The following is a 24,462-nucleotide window of genomic DNA, read 5'->3' on the forward strand; positions in this document are numbered from 1 at the left end:
CATACATTTGCTAAATGAATAATGGGTGACTGTACACATATGGATGAAAGAAATCAGCCCACCAGAAAGACACTATCTTTGAATATAGATGCAAAAGTGAGGAGGCAGAGAGACTTACCAGAGACATCCTGAGGTTTCAACCCATCTAAGTTCTGACCCTATGTGTCCGAAACGTGGAGTCCCCAGTGGGAACTTCTCTGGGGATAGGAGTGGGAAATTCAGGTCTTTAGATACTTGGAAGATGTGCTTTTGTGATTCAAGGACAGAAAACTGTAATTTGGTGCTAAAGAAAGTATTTGGCAAGTCTCAGAAGAAAAAACACACAGTAACCAGAAGCAAAAATAATGCCATACCCAGATTTGCCCAGAAGTCACAAATTAAAACATATACTTAGCACAGATAGAACATGCTAAAGAGTGTGCCTCACATATCTGTCTCATCTATTATACTTTGCCAAAGCTAGCCAGGTCATTGTCAAACATACACAATGTTGATATCTTATTTTAATTTAAACTAAAGGATGCAATATCTGGTTTTGATTCCCATGAGTCAAGAAAGTCTTTTTCCAATCACCAGAGGAAAACCTGTAATCTACTGATATTTCATTAGGACAAAGGTGAATAAAGAAAACACAAAAAAGGGAGTAGGAAAAGAACAAGGAGCAAAGGATCAAAAGAACCTGGATAATATATGGAGAGATCATTTATAATTCTACATACTTTGTTTTGCATCTTGTACTTTGGAGGTACTTAATAAAGACTTAAACCAATTACTATGGAGAGAGTGATTAAAACAAAGATAAAGAACGACAGAAAAGTGACACCGCAGGTGGAGAAAATAGCTAAGATAAAAAGTGAAGGAGGAAGATGAGATGAGAACAGTAAAAAAGAATACAGGAAGGAAAGAGAAGAATGGTGAAATGGAGTAGTTAGAAAACCATGTGCGGATAGTGGAGTGTTTGTGTGTGTGTGTGTGTGATATTAAAATTGAAATGCATAAATTAGGGCTTGGAAAGAAGTGGATGGAGAAAATAAGTGAAGGTCAAGGAAAGCAAGAGCAATCATGGGAAGGATTTAGGGTTTATTAACTGTCGTAACTCTTTCAAAGGCTTCCATGCCACATCTTGCATCATCCTCTTGGTCTTTAAATTTGGCTGCTAACTGGGGGGAATCTAATTTGTATATTGTTTCCAATTTATTTTCCTTCAATTCATCTATTCATTCTTCTGATGCTTTCTTAGAAACAGGAAATTATATTTTTTATTTATTAGAATAAACCCATAAAACACCCTGTTGCCTTGAACTTTAAGGTAGATTGAAATGCAGCCCAAGATTTTAAAACGAAAAAGTAAACTTAACAGAAACCTGGATTTTAGCCCAGAAGTGTACCAGCCTCATGAATTTGGCATTACATGTTTTCTGAAAAGCTGACCACAGTTTAAGTATATATAATCATAAAAAAGGGAGGCTCTGTGTTGCCTTTATTGGGGAAAATAATCATTCATTGGAGATTTGGTGAGTTGCCCATTCTGTATGAAGTAAATTCAAGTCATATCTAGTAAGTAATAATTATTAACACACCTTAAAAGTAAATTTTGTGAAGTATTTTTAAATGGCTATTTTTATATATAAGCAAGTCCTTTAACTTCTCAAGACCTGTTACCTCATCTGTAAAATCTTAGAGGAGGAAGGTGTTTTCAGCCTGAGCAAAACCCCTTGTATTGGTTTAAATATGGAGCTACTGTGTTCCAGTTTCTTACATCAGAAAGGATCTGAAGTAAAGACATTTTAAAACTACCATGCCAGCTGATCCCTCTCCCAGACACCTGCCTTCCAGGAGGAGAGGATCCAGCACTCCTTCTCAGTCCTACAAGGCCACTTCAGGAAGCTTAAGCTTCCTCCTCACCCCATCGTTTCACACTCCCTTCCTAGTCTCTTTACGTTAGGCCTTTCCTTTGCCCTCCCATGTCTTTTTGGGGCCTGATGCTGGTCTTCCTCTTTGCCCCACACTGGAATTTATAACTATTTATTCATTTTCTGCTATAAGAAGAAGAAAAAGCCAAGCAGGGTATGGTGGATTGAGAGTATAAGGAGTCATGCTGAAGAGAGGGATACTTAGCCCCAGTCCTGTAGTTCCATGTAAGAAATCCACCTAATCCAGCCTGGCTCCTTATGCATTATCCTGGCATCAACTTACAGAGCCATGATTCTTGGAGGGTGTGGTAGAGACAGTTAATGCTCAACAAGTATTCATATTTGTTATTTCCTAGCCTCCCTTGCAGTTAAGTCAGGGCCAGGTGACAATGTTAGCCAATGAACTATAAGAGGAAGAAGAATTTAAAAACCACTGTGTCTCTTTCATCTTACCCTTTGCCCGATGCAGGGACCTCAGATGCCATTAGTCCAGATACTGTGGCTCCATGACAGAGAAGGCCACCCAACCCACTCAGAATGTGACATGGGCAAGAATAAGCCTTTACTGTGTTTATGCCACTAAGATTGCAGGGTTGTTTATAACTGCATCATAGTGTAGCCTATCTGGGCAAACATCTAAGAAAGAATGGGACCTAAATAATTGTTAACAATCACGCTCTGCTTTTTGATGGTTAGCAACACTAAAACTCATGAATTTCTACCTCTTCGTAGATCAATAGAGGTATAAAGGTACAACTCTGCCAGGAAAGAAATGAGTAATAGTAAATTATATTTAGGTGGCCCTTTTAGGACTCCATAAATATTCAATGAGGTATTTTAAGCAAGTATTTTGATTCATGAACACAATTTACTTTTCTTGGATTCACATAACAGTAAAATTTCATTGAAAAAATTACTTAGTAGAAAATGTGTAATTTGTTTTATTCTAATCAAAATATTTCTTGGACCATTCAGTTTCCTGGCTACTCCCTGACTTAAATCTCAATTTGGAGGAATTTTTTTTCTATAAACATCTGTTATAAAGGCACTCATTTAAGAAAGATTAAAATATTAACAGAATCCAGACAGAGTTTACAAGCAACTGCAAAGCACAGGCAATAGAAGCTCCAAGCTCTGCATTGGAGAAACTTTACAACATAAACTTTCCTGTGCTTTAACTCATGTGATTATGCTAAGACCCTTATCCATGTTTTCCATAAGTGGATCCCCCAAAAACACATTTTGGAAAATTATCTCAAACTCATGAAAATCTATTAGTAAATAAAGCCAATCTGTATGGATATACTAATATTCTGGGCCAGACTGACAAGTGGGTAAAGCAGGAGACCATTGAGGAGTGAAAGAGAGACTCCAAAGATTCTCTCTGCAGTCTATTATGGTGCCTAAAATCCTACAATCAGTGTTTCTTTCCTTTGACTCTTGAAGTATTGCGTTTCTCTGTGGTGTCTTAATCATAAATGCAGATATCCCTAGAATGGACAACATCTGACGGTTGTTCCATGACAACTTAAGAATAACTTTACTAGAACAGAACAAGATATAGGTAGAAAAGGAGAGGCAAGAGAGATTATACTGAAGATCAAGGGACCAGCTGAATGGCATGAAGATGGAAATACTGAAACCATGGTCTAAAATAAAAGTCAACAGATGACCAACTGATTAATAAATCAGAATATTATTCTTGAACACCTAATATCTTCAAGACATTATACCAAGCGCCGTACAAGGTACAGAAATATATGAGGCAGGATGACTGTCTTCATGAAGTTTGAGGTCCGGTAGTTTTTGTTATGGAGCCAGGAAATGGACGGGTGGTTAGACCTAGAGCTAGAAATACAAGGGTGGCCAATATTCCTCCTCAGCAAGTCTGTATATGGCTCCAGGGAGGCCAACATTAGGCAAGTAAAGGATATTATGGGATTGAAGTAAATGATATTTAAAAAGGAAACAAGCATGAAATGAACGATAAACTAATAAAGCCATTCTCCCCTTGGCAAATATTTTTACTCTCTTTAGCGTGAGAATAAATTACAGGCTTTGATGCCTGGAGAATTTTATGTCCTTCCACCAAATAAAAAGAACCATAAGTTGGATCTCACATAATTAGTTTGTTGTTTTGCTTTTTGGGTTTGAGATTTTTGTTTGTTTATCTGTTTAAAATACTTACCATCAAACCTTGCAAGTCTGTTGATATCTGCTCCAAGTTCCGAAGTAACTGATAGTGCATGGCGGACTTTTAGGTTCGTTTCCCTGTGAAATTATTGACATGACATGAATTTTTATATGGAACAGCCAACAGCATCCGACCAAAGCAATCAGGTGGGTGTAGCACATGCAAAGCCAAACCCAAGAGATCCAAGAAACTCTCCTTTGAATGTCATTCACACTTCGCTCACTGTTTCAGGAAAGTGGGCAGGGCTTCTTGGGCTCCTAAGAGTTGGCATTCTACCCATGGCACATCTTTATAACAACACACTGATCTGTTTTGCATTTTGAAAGAACAGAGGACATAACAAATATGGTTTCATTTGAACCTACTCAGACATCATGCATGAGTTACAAAACACATTCGGAATAGGAACACAGTTGCCAAATAAAGGAAGCTAATATCACTCCAGAGTCTACTATCTACATAGGAGTTTTACTTGCAAAAGATGGTCATGGCTAATTTCACAGTAGCTGAAATTTAAATGGGAAAAGGAATACAGCTTTCATTTTCTTGGAGAATCAATCCAAGAAACCCATACATCTAAAATAGACAACCTACACAAGCTTAGCAAATCACAGTGAGTTGTGCATCTTCTTATAGGTGGGACCACACATACTTTGGACAGATGGCTCTCTGATATTCATAAATGGCCAGCAGTTAAGATTCTATGGCCATCACTTATGTCTTGTGTTTAAGGGCTTACCATCCCAGTTTTCTCACTGAATTCAGCCTAATTCTCTTACACTGTAGCTTAAGATCAGTTATCAGAGTTCTATGTTTTATGGAAATGTTTAGTGATACATTCATTCAGTCAACAAATATTGATTAAATACATACCCGAGTCACCCAAGATACTCAATGCTCCCCCAAAAGGATAGTCATCCTCTTGGGGAAAACAAGTGGTAGGTAAAAAAGCAACCATCACTGTGTGGAATTTTGTGCAAACCCATGAAATAACTCATTTTAGACAGCCAAAAAGCGGATACCTAACAAGGCATCCAATCTTAACCTTCCGTAAATGAACTTCACAATGATGTAGGACAATATGAGTCCAACTCAAGGAATACTCATTGTTAAAATAGCTTTTTTCAGGAAAGACTAAGTTGGATGTATAACTGAAGCTAGTTTGTTTAAAAGTAATCTTATTCATCAAAACCTGCTGATTCCTAGGAGGCAGAGATGAGTAGGAATTGAGATAGTCAAGAACTTCATAGATGAAGCAGAAATTGAGCTGGCTTGATGGACAAGAGTGAGATAAGTGGTAGAGAGGCTAAAGGGTCAACATGTCCATCCACTTAAACAACTGTTCAAATAACTGAAATAGTCACACCAAAAAAGACAGATAGCCCTAGTTCTTTAGCCCTAATCTACATCATGTCATTTATCAAAGTTTGTCATCATTTTGAATTACTTCCTCAGGATCCTCTCCACTATCTCACTTCTACCTTCAAATGCGAAAAACAAAAGAGTAAGAATAATCACACATAGGCCTTCTTGACACTTTTAAAAAGTATTTTTCAAGACTCCTGATTAATGCCTTCATTGTCATTCCACACTCTTCCTTAATCTGCCTGAGTATCTTGATAAACTTCAAAGTCATTTTCAGCATAAGAAACAATACCAAAAGATGCTGTATCCCCCTTACTCAGAATTGCATCTTACTATAGTTTCATATGTTGCAAAACCATAGTATAACATCACAACCAAGATATTGATATCAAAATAGTTAAGATACAGAACATTTCTATCACCACAGGATCCCTCAGGTTGTGCTCCATAGCCATACCCACCTCCCTGCCTTTCCCACCTCATCTTAACACCTGGCAACTATTAATTTGCTCTCTATTTCCATGATTTTGCCTTTTCAAAAGACAAAATTTTATAAACAGAATTATACTGTATGTGACCTTTGGGACTGACTATTTTTAGTCAGTATAATTCTCTGAAGATTCATCCAGTGTTACATGTATCAGTAGTTCACTCATTGTTATTGCTAAGTAGTATTCCATGGTATGAATGCACCACAATTTTTTCAACCATTGACTTATTGAAGGATATTCAAGTTGTTTTCATTTATGGATGTTATGCATAAAGCCACCATAAACATTCATGTACAGATTTTTGTACAAACATGTCTTCATTTCTCTGGGATAAATGCCCAGGGGTGAAATTGTTGGGCTGTATGTTAACTGCATGTTCAGTTTTTAAGAAACTACAAAACCATTTTCCAGAGTGATTGTAGCATGTTACATTCCCACCCACAATGTATAAATAAATGATCCTGTTTCCCTACTTCCTTGCTAGCATTTGGAGTTGTCACTCTTTTTTATTTTAGCCATTCTGATAGGTCTGTAGTGAGGTCTCATTGTAGTTTTAGTTTGTATTTCCCCAGTAGTTAATGGTGTTGAGCATCTTTTCATGTGCTTCTTTGCCATTTGTATGTCCTTTTTGGTGATACGTCTCTTTATGTCATTTGCCCATTTTCAAATGGGATGGTTTGTTTTTTTACTACTGAGTTTTAAGAAGCTTTTAAAAAATATATTCAAGATACAAGTCCCTAGTCAAATAGATGGTTTACAAATATTTTCTTCTAGTCTGTAACTTATCTTTAAGCCCTTCTAACAGGGACTTCTGTGGAACAAAAATTTTTAATTTCATGAAGTCCAGTTTATCAAGGTTTTCCTTTTATGGATTATGTCTTCTGTGTCAAGTCTAAGAATCTGACTAGCCAGCCCTAGGTTTCAAAGATTACCTCCTATTTTTTTTCTCAAAGCTTTTTATACTTTACATTTGAAATCAATTTCTGTAATACTTATAGAGCTATTCAAATTATCTATGTCATATTAAGTGTATAGTCTGTTTTTTTTGAGAAAGAGGGTCCATTTCTTCTAAATTGTCAAATTTCTGTGTGCACAGTTGTTTGTGGTATTTCTTTTTTACCTTTATAATGTCTTCAGGATCTATACCAAATTGCCAAATTGCCATTGTTCATGCATAATATTGCTGATTTGTGTCTTCTTTTTTTTCTTTTATCAGTATTCTTAGAGGTTTGTCACTTGTATTGATGTTTCCAAAGAACTAGCTCTGTATTGTTGATTGTCTTTATTTTTTTGTTTTGTTTTGTTTTCAAGTCTATTTATTTCTGCTCTTTATTATCTCCTTCCTACTGCTTCTTTTGGGTTTATTTTGCTGTTTTCTAGGTTTTTTAGATGAATGATGAGATTATTTGAGAATTTTTCTCTTTTCAAATGTATGCCATAAATGTTCCTCTCAGAACTGTTTTAGTTGTGTCTAAACTGTTCTGACCAAAGTAGGGTCCCACAGACTAAAGCACTATTTGAATAGCTCAGTATGGCAATAATTTGGAAGGCACCAGTTAAAACCATGGACTCTGGTGTCAGACTGCCAGGTTCGAGTCCTGGCTTCACTCTTCAGATGCTTTGGGCAAATTACTTAGGCTCTCTAAGCCTTGATTTCATTGTCTGTACAATAGGGCTTATATAGCATCTATATCAGGATTAAATGATAAATTCCACCTAAAGAACACAAACACATACTATCATTAAAATGTAAACATTCAATAAATGTTTTTATGCCAGACAAATTAAATCCTCTGAAATTGAACTGCTATATGGTCTATAACTAAATTATAAATTAATATCAACATCAAAACTGCATCATATTCTGTTTCTCTCTTCTTTTCCTATGTCTTCATTTGACACAGTTCCTAAAGGTTGCCTTTTAAAGTAACATCAGTCCTTCCTTCCCTCCTCAGGGAATCTTGATCTCTACCCCTCTCATTTTCCCTATAAAATCACTTGAAATCAAAACAAGCAGAAACTGTTTTTGAAAACATCTGAGGAATCTTACTGAAGATTCTCTGTGTAAAGTTATTCCTGTATATAAGTTTAGCTCACTGTTTCTGCAAGAAAATAAATTTAAGAGAAAAGATAGTTTCAAAATTACTGTAGAGTAATTAACTATGGACTTTGCGATGTAAACTCCTATGTCTCCCAAGAAGATACTGAACAAGGTTAAGTCTTATCTCTAAAGACATTACTTTTAAATAAATTGAAAACCAACTGAATTATTCCAATTTTAATAACTTACCCATCAAGCTCAGCAGTTTCAACATAACAGAGACCATGTGGCTCACTACTTGATAGGAGAAGTAAATCAGCCTATTTTCAAAAATCATAACAAAATAATACTTGAGAAGTTAGATTGGTTGAAAGTCTTCTTGAGTATATCTCCTCTTGATTACTAACGAGCCAACAGAGCCTTAGAAACAAAGTAAAAGAAGTGAGATCTTGTTCTACCTCTATGTCATATGCCCTGAACCAAACCCTCCCTCTTCCCTGTTCGTCCTTTATATGCCCCTTGACTATCACAACATAAATAAGAGAAGGAGTTATTCTATGAATTAATAACCACTTGATTCACCTTTTTTGAATGAAACATATAAATTCTATTTTCTTGCTTTGATAATTACTAACATAAAACTCTCTCCAATAAATAATTGGAAATATATGCACAAACTTTAATTACCTACTGTCATCAGTTAAAAACAGGGAGCAGACAAAGGAGATGGGGACAAAACAGAAGGGAAATAGATGGAGGAAACTAAAAAAATAAAATAAAAATAAGAGAGGCAAGGAAGTTAAGAAAGAGATAAAGATGGTAAGAAAAAAGTAAAAGATGGTAGGAAGTAAGAAAGGAGAGCTAAGATACAGTAGGGACTAAGGAAGAGAGCAAGACAGAAGAGAAAATGTAGTTAAAGGCAGTGGGAAGAAATCAGAGACTGAGTAGTTTGGGTTTTTCAGAGATAAACAGTTCTATTCTGACGTCCAATTGAGCTTTGCAAATCACCTATCACAATTCAGTTTCAGAATCCTGGTAGCTCTCTAAATTGGTAAAGTGCTTATCGATTTCATTTCAAATTTCTAAACTTATTTTAAAAATAAGTGTTTTTATAAAATTTTGAAGAGTCTGAATATCTAAAAAGAATTGGCTTAAATTTTAGCAATTTAGTTTGAGACATTAGCCTAACAATTTTCTAGCTATGTCTGAATCTATGATTGGTATTCCAAATCTGTGAAATTTTCTTACCTTTGTTTTTCAAAACATTAGAAATGCTTTGTTCTTGAGTCTTGGGGGTTAAATTTAGAATCGATTTACTTTCTTGAGTCTCAAGCTTTTAAATTTGCAACTCAAAAATAGGGTGTGTGTGCGTGTGTGCGTGTGTGTGTGTGCGTGTGTGTGTGTATGTGTGTGTGGTTTTGTCCAAATTGGGATTGGAATAAAACAGAGCTGGGGAAAAATGCCCTGTGACAGCCCCTAAAGGAATAAGCGGGTTTGCATTACCAAGACTCTTACACAACTCTGAATCAAAGAGCCACAGAAGCTTGTTGAGGCAGAAATTTTCTGACTTGTCACACTGTGAACAGAGCAAAGCCACATAAAGAAAGTAATGTCGCTCTTGGACCAAAAACTACCCATCCTGATTTTAAAGGGAAAAAAAAGTTTTCTGAAAATTCACCTTGATCTTACTTCCCACATTTAAATTTCAATGCATAAGAGCAGGCACAAGGCACTAAACAGGAAAAGAGCTCAATAGTCAGTCTGTGGGCCTGCGCCTCTCCTCCCCTGAGCTTAAAAGGCTCATTTGAAACAAAATCCAAAATTCTCTAATCCTAAGAATCTGTGACTGAATACAGTTATGAAGTATAGAGAAAGATGCCTATTTGTACCCAGAGCTGCTTTTCTTTGAAACTCAAATCCAGTGTTACTGTTGAAGACTGGGCAGGGCTGCATTGACACTCACACCATGGTAAACAAGGGGAGGAGTCCCTGCACACAGCTGGCTAGGAACATGTGACTGAGGCGCCACTGCCATCTGGCGGTCAGATTCTCTCCTGAGCAGTGACCCAGCTTCCCACAGGCTGACCCCCACAGGTTCCAGGGTAACTGTTCCTGCTCACTGTACTCTCTGGGACCCAGACGCCTACCTTCCCCACCTCCGCCCATCTCCCCAGTTACCACCTTTCTCTTTGATGTTCTGTGAACCTTCCTCCGGCTTTCCTACTCTGTGATCGCCATGCTGCACTCCCTTCATCTATCCTCCCTTCTCCCTGTCCCTCTGCTGAGGCCTGCTGTTCCCTTTTGTTAACCTCATCCTTCAAGGCATTAATTCATTGTGGTTGAGGAGGGAGTGTGAAGGGAAGGCCCAGGGGGGCCAGGAGGATAAGCGGTCAATGTGCTCATCGTCATGCAGGCAGGCCTATTTTCTAGTGCACTCAGTCATAATTGTGAAAAGGAAAGGGCAGGAGAGCTGCAGAAAAAGCCCTGCTCATCCCTTGTCACCCCTTTCCAGAGGTGCTGTGCCAGGAGTGGAGCAACACATGGATTTCGGGGCCCACCTTCCCCAGGACTCTGAGTCTCACAGCAGGCCTCCTCAAACTGACTTCTCCAGTAAATCCTACAGGGACCAAATTCCTAGTTGATCCAGAAACTTGTGTTCCAGATGTAGGCGTTTATGATTCCAAATAATGTAGCTGATATTTAGTGAGGGTTTACTATGTGTCCAGCACCGTCCTAAGAGCTTCACAAGTGCTATTTTATTTAATGTTCACAGAAATCCTATAGCGCAGGTCCTATTGTTATCTCCACTTTACAGATGAGCAAAGTAAGGCCCAGAGGGGTTCTGTAACTTCCTCAAGGTCACACAGTAAGTGGAGGAGCCAGGATTTGAATCTGGGCAGTATGAGGCATATACTGCAAGGGATACCAAAATGATTCAAAACCTCTTTGCTTCAAGGATTTGTATAGTTTAATAAAGGCAGAATATAAGGGTTCTAAGAGCCTTATTAACAAAGTGCTATGAAGGGAGTGCAAATGAGAGTGCAACATTGGATTGCTAGTTGAGGAAGGGCATCATGGAAGATTCTAGATGCAGTGAAAGGAGGTCCCCAAGGCAGAATGACTAACAGGAGTAAAGAAGTGGAAAGGAAAAGCATGAATATCCAAACTCACAGGTGGGCCAGGATATCATTAATTCCATTCAGAACCACCTATTATATGCCCCATATTTACTTTCTTTTGTGAATTATTAGTGCCTTTTCTCCTTGCTCTGCCAGGAGAGGCTCTGCTATGTCCTCCATGATGGAACCAGTGTTTTCCAATACAACGCCCCTTCCCCAGCTTCCATGGGCAACAGAAAACAAATATTCCCATTAGAGGGAACCTGAAAAGAATGCACTGAACATATTTGGGTCCTCAGAGCCAAAGGCATTGTCTTCATAGGTTTATTAGTCATAATTAATGTTTGTTGAGTTAAAGAATAAAGTAAAATGTAAAGCAACGATAACACCTTAAAGCTATACAATTATTTAAGGATTTATAAAACCCTCTCTCATAATTGTGTCATTTTACTCTCTTAACCCTGTGAGTAGTATTCTTCCCATTGTATGGATGAGGAACCGGGGAGGTCATATCTGGCCCAGGAGTGAGGGAGGAATAGACTCTACCACACCCACCAGAAGAACTAAATTAACTCATGTAAAGCCCATGACCCTTCCAAAGTCATTGAGGAACCCAAGGGCCCAAGAGACTTAACGCAATCCTCATGGACACGCATAGCTTAAATTGCAGAGCTGGAACTAGAATTCGGAACTTCTGATCCCAAAATGTATGCTCTTTTCCTCTGGTGGGCTACTAAATCACTGGAACACAAAACTATGAAAAACAGAAAGTATTTCACTTTGTTTTATGCTTTGTTTTGCTTTGTTGGCGTTCAAAAATCAAAACCACAATGGTGAAAGAATATTTGGATTGTGGTTCCATGACCTGATGGAAAGATAAATTTGTAGAATTAAGTTGAACACTTTTGGATCTCCTTTTATTTTTAGGCCATTCTCACACATAGAGTTATTTATCTTCTCTATCATCTACAACATTATCTTTTATTATAATCCAAAAATAAAAATAAAAAACAAAATAGCTCATGTATTGAGTCAAAAAATGAGAATGAGATTCTAAAAATGAAGTTTGTATGGTGACAGGTAACATTTGTATTTAAAATTTAAATTTCAGGTCCAATAAATGCATATTGGTTACTAATATGTACTAGATATATCATTGTTTTTCTAATTACAGTGATTTGAGAAGAATAAGAAAAAGATGGTGATAAAGAAGAGAAGGAAGTGTGAGAATAATAATGGACATCATAAAATTTATTAATAGGCAGGCTGTTCCTCTGGTCAAAAAAAATCCTTGCCTGAATATTTACCCCCACTTTCTACTGTCATATAAATATGACAATTAGATATATATCAGAGAGAGAGACACACACACAGAAAGAGATGGAAAGATAGAGATGGTTTATTTACAGCAAATAGGTTGGAACAACAAGTAACTGACTTGAAGCTGTAAAACTTAAAAGAGCAATGAGGGCAATGAGACCACCAAAAAAAAAAAAAAAAAAAAAAAAAAAAAAAGGCCTCTCTGGAAGTGCATCCAAGAAAGGTGTTGAAAAAGAATAGATGAAATTCCCTGATGAGTCAAGAAAGAGCAAAAGCCCACCCAGTCACACCTGGAGTTTAGGTCAAATTAATCTTTCTAGCCCTATCATTTCCAAAGGGTAAAACTATCAATTCCTGTATCAGAAGAATGCCTTGGTTTTAAAACAACAATTCTATGAATGCTTTTTTGTGGAGGGAAAGGAAGGACTTTTCAAACAAGCTAAACAACTCAATTCTGGTAATGTTCAAATATACTCATGCCCAGTAAGGATTTTATTTCTACCACCAGCTAAGAAAAGTGAAACAACACAGGAGCACTGCTGTCAGTGAAGGAGAAAGGTACACCTGGCTCCCATGGTCCGAGTTCCGGTAGTATCAGGAATTCTGCAGTATATTTTTCTAACAAAATGTATTTGGTTCTTCTAATGCCAGTCAAACTCCTTATGGTATCTGAATTATACTCTGCATTTTTCCTGGTCGCCCCAAAAACCTAGGAATTCTGGCAATTCAGCCCAAAAGTATTCTTGAATTTTAAAATGTATATACAAATGCAAAACAAGAGGGTTCGCTACATTAAAAAATAAAAATAAAAAGGTAAGTAATTTCTGAATATGCCAGCTAATTGGCAATCTCTGGTGAGTTTTTTTTCCATGCTTAAAAGTTTACTGATGAACTGACATAAATCAGGTTGCAAATTCTAAGTTTGAACAGCCAGAAGTTATGCATCTGCATTGGGCACAACATATTTTCTGATCACTTGGCTTCCAGCATCCAAGCCCAGAGCCCCTAACGCTGGTAGCCCAGACTCAAGTCAATGAGGATGACTTTTCCAATGCAGTCAGGAACAGCAAATGGTAGTGGTTAGAAGTGGGGGCACTTGAGCTAGATTACATAGACTTAACTCCTGAATGTCCCACTAGCAAGCTATTTGATGGCACTGTGCCTCTGTTTTCTCATCTGTAAAGTGAGAGCAATAAGGATACTATATAACCTACCCTTACTGAGCTAATGTGAGGATTAAATGAGTTAATCACAGAAAGTGCTTGTTAATATTGTCTGGCATGTGACATATGGTCAATAAATGCTAGTATTGTTTTCATGACCTTCATGACCTGGTTTCCCCCAAAATCCACCTCAGTATAACTCCTAAGTGGGACTCTTTCAGGGTCTCATAAGTTTTGCCCCCCAAATACAAGCTCTCTGAAGCCCCTGCCAGCTCATACCAGAGTGCAGGGAGATATATTAGTACTCCTAAGTGATTCCAGTGGTTCACCTAAAAAAAATTTTCTTGCCCTTGAAAATGGTTTTGTAGGTGCTGAGTAGGTAGTCATGGGAAAACTTTGAACAAAATTATCTAATCAAGAGGTGCTGTGAGGTGGTTTTGAAGGACTGCCATCCTCGGTTATTCAAAGATTAGGCCAACAGAACTACATTTGTAGGAGTCAAACAGAGAACAATGGAGATAAAAATATCATCTTTTTTTGATAAAGCTGTTATTATTGATAAAGACCAGGCTTTAGGTCTGTGGCCCAAATGGGCTTCACCCCTATTAGACAAACTTATCGAGCCACAGATGCTGGAAGCTCTAAGTTTCCCTGGCCCTCCCACTACCCCCACCACAGGGATTTGTTTCTATAACATTGATGGCATGGAAGAGCAGAGCAGAACGGACTCTCTGCACACAGGTGCAGCTCAAAAAGAATAAGAATTAAGGAAGCATCACCTAGGTCATGTGTACCACTCCAGGCTCCCAAACTCACCAATCCGAGAAGTCACTCCTAGGAGAGAGGAGTGAGCAAGTGGATGAAAGACACTTAAAGTGTTATTTTGGTGCCGTCCCTCCAAATGAAAACAGGAGGAAGAGTGGAAAATAAGCATTCTCACTCCATCATGGGAACCACCATAAAAGGCTACATTTGTGTGTCTAATGCAGTAGCCACAAATCACACGTAGCTATTTAAATCTAAATTAATTAAAATTCAATATTCTGCTCTTCAATTGCACTTGTGCTTGCCTTCTGTATTTCATTTCATTGATGCTTTTGCAATAGCAAGTAAGCATACATACCATAATATAGAAAATATAACTAAATTAAAAACAAAGTCCAAGGAAAATACAAATTCAAATATAAAGGCTAGAGTGCCGATTGGAGTCTAGATATGCTGGCCACGAGGCACCACAGAGTTAAAAGCTTTGAGACATAGATTTGACTGCTTCTTTTCTGGACCCACTCCTAAAAATGTGAGAAATGAGCAGACTGAGTCCGGTCTGAGGATCCCCCTTGTTAGAGCACATTCATGGGGCTCCTAGGACTCATTGTTTTCACTGAATACCTGAAGTAAAAAACATACCTAGCATTGCCCCTGAAATATTCAGTTCCAAATAATATGATAGTTAAGTGTGTGGCATATATAGGTTTATGCTAATTCCTCTCTATTATGACACTATCTAGCTAAAGTCGTTGCCAAAAACATTTGAATGCACACATCTTAGAATTCCACACGTCCCTTTTTTATAAGTTAAGGTTATCCACTTAGAAGCACCAAAACTCTTTCATTGTAATCATTTTAACTGAGAGTAGAACTCGAATGAGTTGCCTGGAGTCCTTTCTTCTTAGACAAAGAATCCTGAACATATGCAATCTTTAATTAGGGCAGATACTGTTTACTGGTATCCCACTGACCCAGAACATCTGAATTTTTGTAAATTTATATGCACTTCTTTTTTTTTTTTTTTCCTGTCTTCTTTCTTACAAAGATCAATACTTATTTATTTAGCCAACATTTACCAAATGCCCCTGATGATGGAACATGATACCAAGTGTTGGAGAACAGGCAAATCAATATGCGCTTTGCCTGCAAGAATCATATAGTCTGGTGTCAGCTTACACAGAGAATCACAGCACGGAAGGGAGTTTTGAGATCCTGTAGTGCTCTAGCTTCTTATTTGACACATGGACAAACCAAAGACAAAGAAGATAAAGTCTTTGCTGTCACTGAAGGAATAGAGCAAAGCCTCAGTTCTCACCCAGTTCCCCATCTAGTGCCCTTACACTGGATCTACCTTGATTCCACACACACAGTATGTTCTAACAGACACCACCTTCCAGGGTATTATTTCTAATCTTTAATGAGCTGAAAAACAAGATGGACAAGCAAATTTAAATTGCGGCTTAAATAAAAGTAAATAGATTGCGAGTGAGAACCTGGCAAACTGTTCTACTTATGAGGAGCTTAACCCAGAGTGGACTTTGAGACCTCTGTTTTGGCTGCCGACACCTTTTTGTTTATTTTTGGTTCCCAGCTATTTTCCAAAGCATTGCAGTTACCAGAGAAATAAGCACTTCTCTACTTAAAAGTGTGAACTCTTTTGTGAATGACCAGTCTACTGAGTAGTCTCCTTAGTGTGGGCTGTCCTGGAGAATTCAGTATACACAGATGGTGCATTAATGAAAGAAGACTGCTTCTGAAAGTGAATGTTTAGGAGTCTTAACTGAGTAGTCTTGTAAATAACTCTTAGGGCCATATTTTTTCCCCTGTGGTAAAATGTTTCAAGTTGATACACAAAATAGCACTCAACACAAAAAATTTCATATGTAATCTAATATATATTTGACATAAACAATATAATAACTTGAATTTTTAATCTCTGATCTCAATAACTTTTATTACCTTAAATTTAATTTGAACTATAGTTAGTTGCATATATTTTAGTGATTAGACTAATCCTTTGAATTTTATTAAGGAAATTATAACATAGGCCACTTGAGTATATAAATTATAGTATATTTGATTAAGTAAAATCTCATTAATTAACACGTTATTAATTCAGCACAATCAATACACATTTTCTAATTTTTAAGGAAGAAACATATCTTTTCTCTTTCTCTAGCTTTTTTTTTTATAAATATACTGTAAATTAACAATACTAATCAGGATATTAACAGTACTAATCACAAAATGTGTGAGAACAGACTTTTTAAAATACTCAGGAGCATTTTAAAAACTCTAATTTACATCAAATATTGGTTTTCTAATTTAAAATCTTTTGTTCCTATTAATTTAAAAGATCCCTAGGGAAATAGACAAGGTGATACTCACTCAACCTTATGTGAGTTACCATGTTATTGAAACTAATAAATCAATGTCTTTTAAAATATTTTATAATTGAGACTTTTTACTAATACTGAAGATAATTATTCCAGATTAGTAAGGATTTACTAAATTTGCAAATGTAAATACTTACATATATAGGCTACTTTAATCTGCGATAAATTCTTTAAACAATATTGAATACTCACAGCAACAAATTGGTTATTTTCTAATTTAATGATGTCCCCCACTTTGACATTCATCCATTTTTCATTCTGTAGTCTAAAAACAAAAACAAAATTAATTTTTTTCAAGAATGAAGACTCAGAAGTACAACCAAGGGAATGTATTCACAATGTAGCATCATATAACAGAGGAAGCAGACGAGACTTTCCTAGTATGTTAAATTCAAAATGGCCTTACATTAACATGAGAACAAAGGCCCAGAGAGGTTAAGTGGTTGCCCAAAGATACCCAGTGAGTTACTGGTACTCCTGGGCTAAACTCAACATGCTAAACTCTTGGCTGAGCACGCTTTCCACCACCTGCATGGTGCCAGCTTTATGCAGCAGTCATGAAATCTCAATAAATTTTAGTCATCGACATTCTTTTCAAATTCTTTATTAATACAGAAACATCATTGCCATTGCCTCAGAAGTCTATTTAACTGGAGGCAAGAAAGTGAAGGAGACAGTGGCAAGGCAGAGCAACAGCTAAAATGCAACAGGAAAAATATGTTAAAGCCTGGAAAGGACAAGAACAACAAAGCATGATAAAAGAAGCCTTGGAAGACTGAATGAGAAGGACCACCTACAAACCAGCATTTAGGCTGAAGGACAGGCTTGGTGGCATTCTAACAGGACAGCAGCTCAGAATAGAGAACAACATGGTCAACCTACTGCACTGCTTTCTGTGCAGCTCATGTATACGATGGAGCCCCAAACCCACCCTTCCACCCAGTTCAAAGGGGTTTATTATGAAAAGCTATTGTGTCCATTGAATCTGGCCCCTGGTGACAACTTAGTCAGGGCTGCCCAAAACCAGACAGGCCCTCTGGATACAGACCACTTGGGTCAGTATACCACGATGCTAATCATTCCTTCCGAAATTCCCTGAAATGTAAACCAGCTTTGTTTTCTAACTTGGAAGTTTTCATCACATTTCTTTCTCAGAGATTCCCTTCTAAGAGAAAAGGTTGGGATGAGTTGAGCAGGTTTGCCCAACAAGTTGAGGTGGACAGGTTAATTTCATTGTACTTTAAAAAAAATTAACCTAATTTACTTGTTTTATAGCCTGGAAAATAGTTTTAAATATTTATTCAACTGTGAAATATGCCTCACACTATCAACTCTGCTGGATCATTTGACTTAAACACTCAAAGAATTTTTCTTTAATACAGATCCAAGTACATGTTGTTCTGGAAATTTTTCAGTTGCAGTATTTTCATCTCTAGCCAGAATTCAATCATTTTTCCAATGCTACACTTTTCTGAACTTTATCTAATTTGACAACAATAGAAGAACCTAGGAAGCCTTCTAAATCTCGTTTATCTTTACAGGTATGAATTACGTGCTGGTTAATTTCTCCTAGAGACACCTCCTCTGGCACCTTAGTGACACTTCTCAGCAAACAGTATCTCAGAAAAAATAGGCATGAGTGGATGGAGAAGGCTATTGTGTCATTTTTGGAAACTGCACTGCTACCAAATTGCCTTGAAGTCTCTATTGAAAGTGCACCTGCCTCAGGAAGAAGTTGAGATGATATTGCATTTTATTTCCAAACTCTTATTCTTCCAACTTGTATAGTACAAGCTCTAGGAAGGATCATACAAGAAACAGTAGGCAGTAGTCCTGGATGTTGACGCTGAGCCTAGCACAATCCAAACTACTTCATCAATAACCTGTACAATGGACAATTGGACACACTTTTCAGATTTGTGGACAGCACCCTAACAAGAAGAAAGCACAGCCCACACAAAGTAAGATCATGATAGGAAGGTGTCTTATGACTTGACAAAGTTATCAGAAACTGAACAAAGAGTAAGAAAAAGAAGTACAAAACAGATTATTTTAAAGAGGAGAAAGTAACACTCTACAAATGTAACTAGAGTTTACAGAAAAAGAGCCTGGAGATATTGGTAAGCCACAGGCTGTGTGAGATGTCTTGCTTAACCTCTGACTTGAATATAACCCTGTAGAACAATCAGTATGTAGAATACAATCAGAGGAGTTTTTATGTTATTCCCTATTCTACCTTATTAAATATTGATATATGTAACTATACTTAACTGGGAACTCAGAGATACATTTAATGAGCACTAAGGGTCATAGCAACAGAAGTACTCAAACTTACTGAATAAGCATAAACTGATAAAGACCTGTAAATGAATTTAAATAATCTATATTTTGAATCCAACCATTTTTCTTGTCCTACCTACAACCACCACCACTGACAACAATACATAAAAAATGTCCCAGCAGCACTGGAGGGGCAGACAAAATTATTTGCTTTAAAACTCATCTTCAGAATATTTCTAGACTTCTAAAATTTTAGCCTGTATGGTGATTGGGTTTTGTCACCAACTTGAAACATGAAAGCAGACACTCCCTGGCTCTACATGTGTGATGCAGCTGTTCTCAGGGTTCGTGTTTAAAGCAATCTTGCACCACAGCTCTTCTAGAGGGACATAGGATGGCCTTTTGGGTTGTGAAGGTGATACTGGCTCCACAGACTCAGCACCTTCAAACTTTGCTTTTGCCGTTGTCAAAAGGTAAAAGCTCCTGTAGATTAATTGCAGTATATGAATATTCTGCAAAGAAAGGAGAAGTTGTAAGATTTTAAAATGTGGCTCAAATTTCAGCATCATATAATTATTTCAGAGTATAAAACTCTGACATAATCTAGTTAATGCATCCTAGAATCAGGTTTTTTTTAAAAATACATATGGGATAATGAGATAGACTTTACCTTAGCAACTCACAAGCCAATTGCTAAATAAGCCAAAATCCAAGTAAAAAATTCATAAAATTTAAATTCCAAAGGCGCCATAAAACATATGGAGTTTAACTGCCACAGAACAGCAACTAGAATTATTTGAAGTAATTTTTTAAAAAATATACCACTATATATCTACTTTCAGAACTCTGAGTTCTAAGAAAAGGAGGTAAGAGATAGCAACTGCAACTAATAATTTTTGATAAACTGGTCTGTACCTGCTTCTTCCTGATGAGGCATAGCAAGGTAAGAGCTGCTAGACTTTGCTGAAAATCTCCTTGAGAAAACGAAAGTCTGAGAGTGAGGCAGCACCTACCATGCTCCATGTCACTAGACCATTGCTTTTCGAAGCTGAAAATCAAGTGTTGACCTTAAGCTACACTTTTGGAAGCAATATTGCAAGTGTATTGCTAAAGCTTAAGAAACAAGAGGGGATTTTCAATGGGTTCATCAAGGTCATCCTTTCCATGTTCTAATGCTCCTGATTTCCCACCAGCAACATGGATTCCTGAAAAGGGGATTTCCTCACAAGCTACAGAAGTGTTGGGGTACTAGAGACAGAAGATAATAAAGGTCAATATAATTGACCTCCCCTAATTAACCAATCAATCCACTTACGCTGAGCTTGGTTTCTTCTTTAATCTCAAGCATATGTCGGCCCTATAACATTCAAAAGTATTCCCTTGCTGATAAACTTTGTTTTGTTCACCACTTCATCCTGAGGACTTCATCCTGAGGACTTTATCCTGAGGACAATGCCTAGTTCACAGCAGGCACTCAGTAAGTATGTAGTGAATGAATGATAAATAAACTAAGGAGTATAGAATCATCATTTCCAAAAACATTTGTTGAATGATAGCATTTGCCTGAATGCCTAAAAAGAATTATAGCATCCAACGTTTATTTAGTGCTTACTGCATTCCAGGGACTGTACTGATCCCTTCATGTATAGGGTGCCAAATAAAATAAATAGCACCTCATTAAATTTGAATTTCAGATAAACAACAAATTATTTTTAGTATATATTCCATGTAATATTTGGGACACATTTATACAAAAACATTATTATTGTTTACCTGAAATCCAAATTTAAACGGAGTCTTATATTTTAATTTGCTACATCTGGCAACACTATTCATGTATCTTATCTCATTTAATTCTCACAACAGTCCTAGAGATAGGTATTGTTTTGACTCCCATTTTATAGAATAGGACACTGAGGTTCATGCAATCTTTGCCTTATTTTGCAGTATCTATCAAAAGTTTAAATAACCACACACTTTGAAAACTGATCCTACAGGTACTCAAATATGAATGTACCAGGATATTTACTGCAGCATTATTTGTAACAGAAATTGATTAGAAGCCACGAAAATGTCCATCAAGAGGAATTAGATAGATGTACCATGAAACACTTATTTAATCATGGTTCATTCACTCAATGGAATATAGTGCAGCCACTGAAAAGAATAAGGTAGGTCTATATGTGCTAATATGAAATATGCTGTTAGTTACATTATTGGGTAATGTAAAAAGAAGTAAGTGCATGTAGGATATATTATACATGTTTATAGGCATAGGAAATTTCTTGAAATATACACAAGAAACTACTGTGGTTGACAATAGAGAAATAAAATGAAGAGAGAAATTGGGGTGGAAGAGAGACTTCATTTCCATTTTATGCTCTTTTGTACTGTTTAAATTTTTTGGCATTACACATATTAGTATTTTAATGGCCAACTGGAAGGAAGAATAGAAAAAGAAGAAGTAATAGAAGAAAACTTTGCCAAGGTCACATGTAAGTGGCAGGCCTAGGACCAGAACCCAAGTTTATCTGGCTACAAAGCTCATGCTCTTAATAAATCTATATTTATTGTTCCTGTTTACTTTATTTCCCAGAGTAATTATGTATTAGCTATATAGAAAAAGACTGGACCCTAAGGAGCTGAAAGGACCCAATCACGGCAACAGTGCACACTCCTGGCATTTAAAACCAGTTAATCCAAAGACAGCTTGCAATCATGATCCCCTGACACAAACACTCAGTGGACAGCAGCAGTTTCTGGTTCTTTTCAATACCAGCACCATCAGAGCTGCGCTAGAGGAAAACAGACAGCTTGGCCCTAATCCCCTAATAACAGACTGGTGAACAGGATCTCATTACACTGAGAATGAACATAATGCTCATGTCTTTGGAATCTATTTATTTTAAAGAATGCAGATGTTTCCCCTTTTTCTCCCTTCATTTTAGCAAAATGCTTATGCTGAGGCAAAAATCACACAGGGAGGTCTCTGGTCAGCTGCTGAAGATGCTCTCTCACCAATTTTGCCAGGGAGGAGGGTGAGAATAAGAGGGGATGATGAAAGATGTAGTGCTACAGCATAGAGAATTTAGTTTAACAATTTGCTGAGAAAAAGTAATCAATCTTACAGATGCCCTGCCTAATTTACATAAATCCTATTGTGCATTGTTCAGATGCAGAAATAGACACACAATTTAGCCTTCCTATTTTGAAAATAAAAATGATCAACTCACTAAGTTTTACCTGAACAATAAGCCTGCTGAATGTTGTACAGGAAATGTATTCTCTTTCATCATTTTCCTAAACTGAAACCCTTGCCCAAATGAACCTCCTAAGACTCTATCTTCTGTAGATTCTTAGTAGGATTCTGTGAATAGATGGCTATAGATTATGAAGCCACAGGAATTCAAAAGAAAATGATTTCAGAGAAAGACTATTCCATCTGTTCTCACTTATGAAAGCTAGAGGAAATATCTTAGATTGACCTTGGAGAAAACAGAGCTATTGGTCTAGGTTGGATTCCTGGGTAGTAGATTTAGAGGGAGCTTTGTGTATAAGAGGTTAATTGGCAAGTTCTCTTGGGATTAACACCTGTAAGAGAGGAAGGAAGCACTGCTGGGCAGAGGGAGCAGTTGGGCTGTTGATGCAGCCACAGTGAAAGCAACAGCCACACCCATGGAGAGCTCTGGAGCTGCAACAGGCCTTTAGAATAGGGTCAAAGGGAGCAGGACTTTATATCATGGCATGATTCAGTCATTGGATACAGGATGACCCCAAAAAGGAGGAATGTCGTCAAACAAAACACTCTAGTCAGCCAAGGGCAATTCCCAGAGAGGGCTGCCAGCTGAAAGTTATATGTGGGCAGCACTCCTGACAGCTGGGAAAACATGTTCTGCAGTCCTAAGGGGGGATATGGGTGGCACAGCAAAACATCCACTACAAACTGAGAGCCCATTCCCAGATTTACTATTGACATCTTCATGTATTTATAACATTTTCTTGGGGGTCAGGGGGCAGGGGAGGTCTCACTTTGTTGCCCAGGCTGGTCTTGAACTCCTGGTTTCAAGTGATTTTCCCGCCTCGGCCCCCCAAAGTGCTGAGATGACAGATGTGAACCAATATTCCTTTTTTTAATTCTAAGCTTCACCTTTCTGTCATTTCAATTTCAATACTATAAAGTTAATGCAGGTAAGTTGCCATGAATCTTTGTGCTTCCCCCATCCAAGTTTAAAACTTTTGGGGAAAACAAATCTGTAAAATCTGAGGTCATCTGATTCACCTCCTTTGCCAACAGTAGAATAAAGTTGGAAGATACATTTCTAGTATCTATCCATTAAAAATATTCTACAGATAATCACTGACTACCTAACTATCCTAAGAATAATGTCTATAGGAAAAAATCACTGTTCCCAAAATCTTTCTTACATGAAGAACATATTTTGATTTTAAAAATGTACTACCACCTTAGCCAAGTAGATCAACTATTCTCTTCATCTAAGTAGTCACACATTATTTTGAAAAAATCAGAGAATTCACTCTTACTAAGCTTAACCACAAGTAATTCTCCTCTTTTTGAAAAAAACAAATACCCCAAAAGAAGATAGTTTCCAATGGAGAAGAAACCCTGGATATCTTAGTTCCAGGATAAAAGGTCTATGTTATATTTTTTCATTGCCTCTAGTGATAGTCTCAATCAATTTTCCTATACAGAGCCAAGTTAAGTGATAACCTAATGTCTCTTCAACTAGAAAAAAAATATTGGCTGCCCTACATGTCAACTAATAATACAAGCCATAGCAACACAAAGCAAAAGTGTTGGTGTGATGTGGTTTGCTCTGGCCAGAAAACCTAACATTCTGGAAACAGCATTTCTGATTTTATAGCACAAAGTACAATTAAAGGTATCACTGGAATATCAGGAGTTAATTTACTTATTAGGTTAGCAGTAATATTGTCCCAAACTCTTTTTAAGAAAATTTCAAGATGTCACTTTAAAATAAGTTGTAATGTTTATTATCCCTAGTTCCTCAAAAATGGGATAGCACAAAAGTCGAATTCTTTTTTTTTTCTTTTCTTTTCTTTTTTAAGACATTCTCACTCTGTCACCCAGGCTAGAGTGCAGTGGCACCATCTTGGCTCACTGCACCCTCGACCTCCTGAGTTTGAACTATTCTCGTGCCTCAGCGACCTGAGTAGCTGGATTACAGACATGCATCACCACACCTGGCTAATTTTTGTATTTTTAGTAGAGACAAGGTTTTGCCATGTTGGCCAGGCTGGTCTTGAACTCCTGGCCTCAAATGATCTGCCCACCTCAGCCTCCCAAAGTGCTGGGCTTACAGGAATGAGCCACCGAGCTTGGCCTTAGAATTCTTAATGAGTTGATCACTGGCATATGCTGTATCATCACCC

At 37.2% G+C, this 24,462-nt stretch overlaps 1 protein-coding gene across 3 annotated transcripts in view; it reads right to left on the reverse strand.

Moving 5' to 3' along the window:
• Window positions 1–24,462, reverse strand: part of ATP8B4 (ATPase phospholipid transporting 8B4 (putative)) — a 257,660-nt gene that overhangs the window by 138,676 nt on the left and 94,522 nt on the right. For all 3 annotated transcript variants that reach the window (XM_038009971.2, XM_073012166.1, XM_073012167.1), the window contains 3 exons: window positions 16,963–17,035; window positions 8,254–8,324; window positions 4,102–4,184 (listed from right to left, as the gene is read on the reverse strand). In XM_038009971.2, the coding sequence (XP_037865899.2) occupies window positions 4,102–4,184; window positions 8,254–8,324; window positions 16,963–17,035 (227 nt within the window). The remainder of the gene's footprint in view (window positions 1–4,101; window positions 4,185–8,253; window positions 8,325–16,962; window positions 17,036–24,462) is intronic.

The sequence above is a fragment of the Chlorocebus sabaeus genome, chromosome 26, assembly GCF_047675955.1.
Source record: "Chlorocebus sabaeus isolate Y175 chromosome 26, mChlSab1.0.hap1, whole genome shotgun sequence".
Classification (NCBI taxonomy): Eukaryota; Metazoa; Chordata; class Mammalia; order Primates; family Cercopithecidae; genus Chlorocebus; species Chlorocebus sabaeus.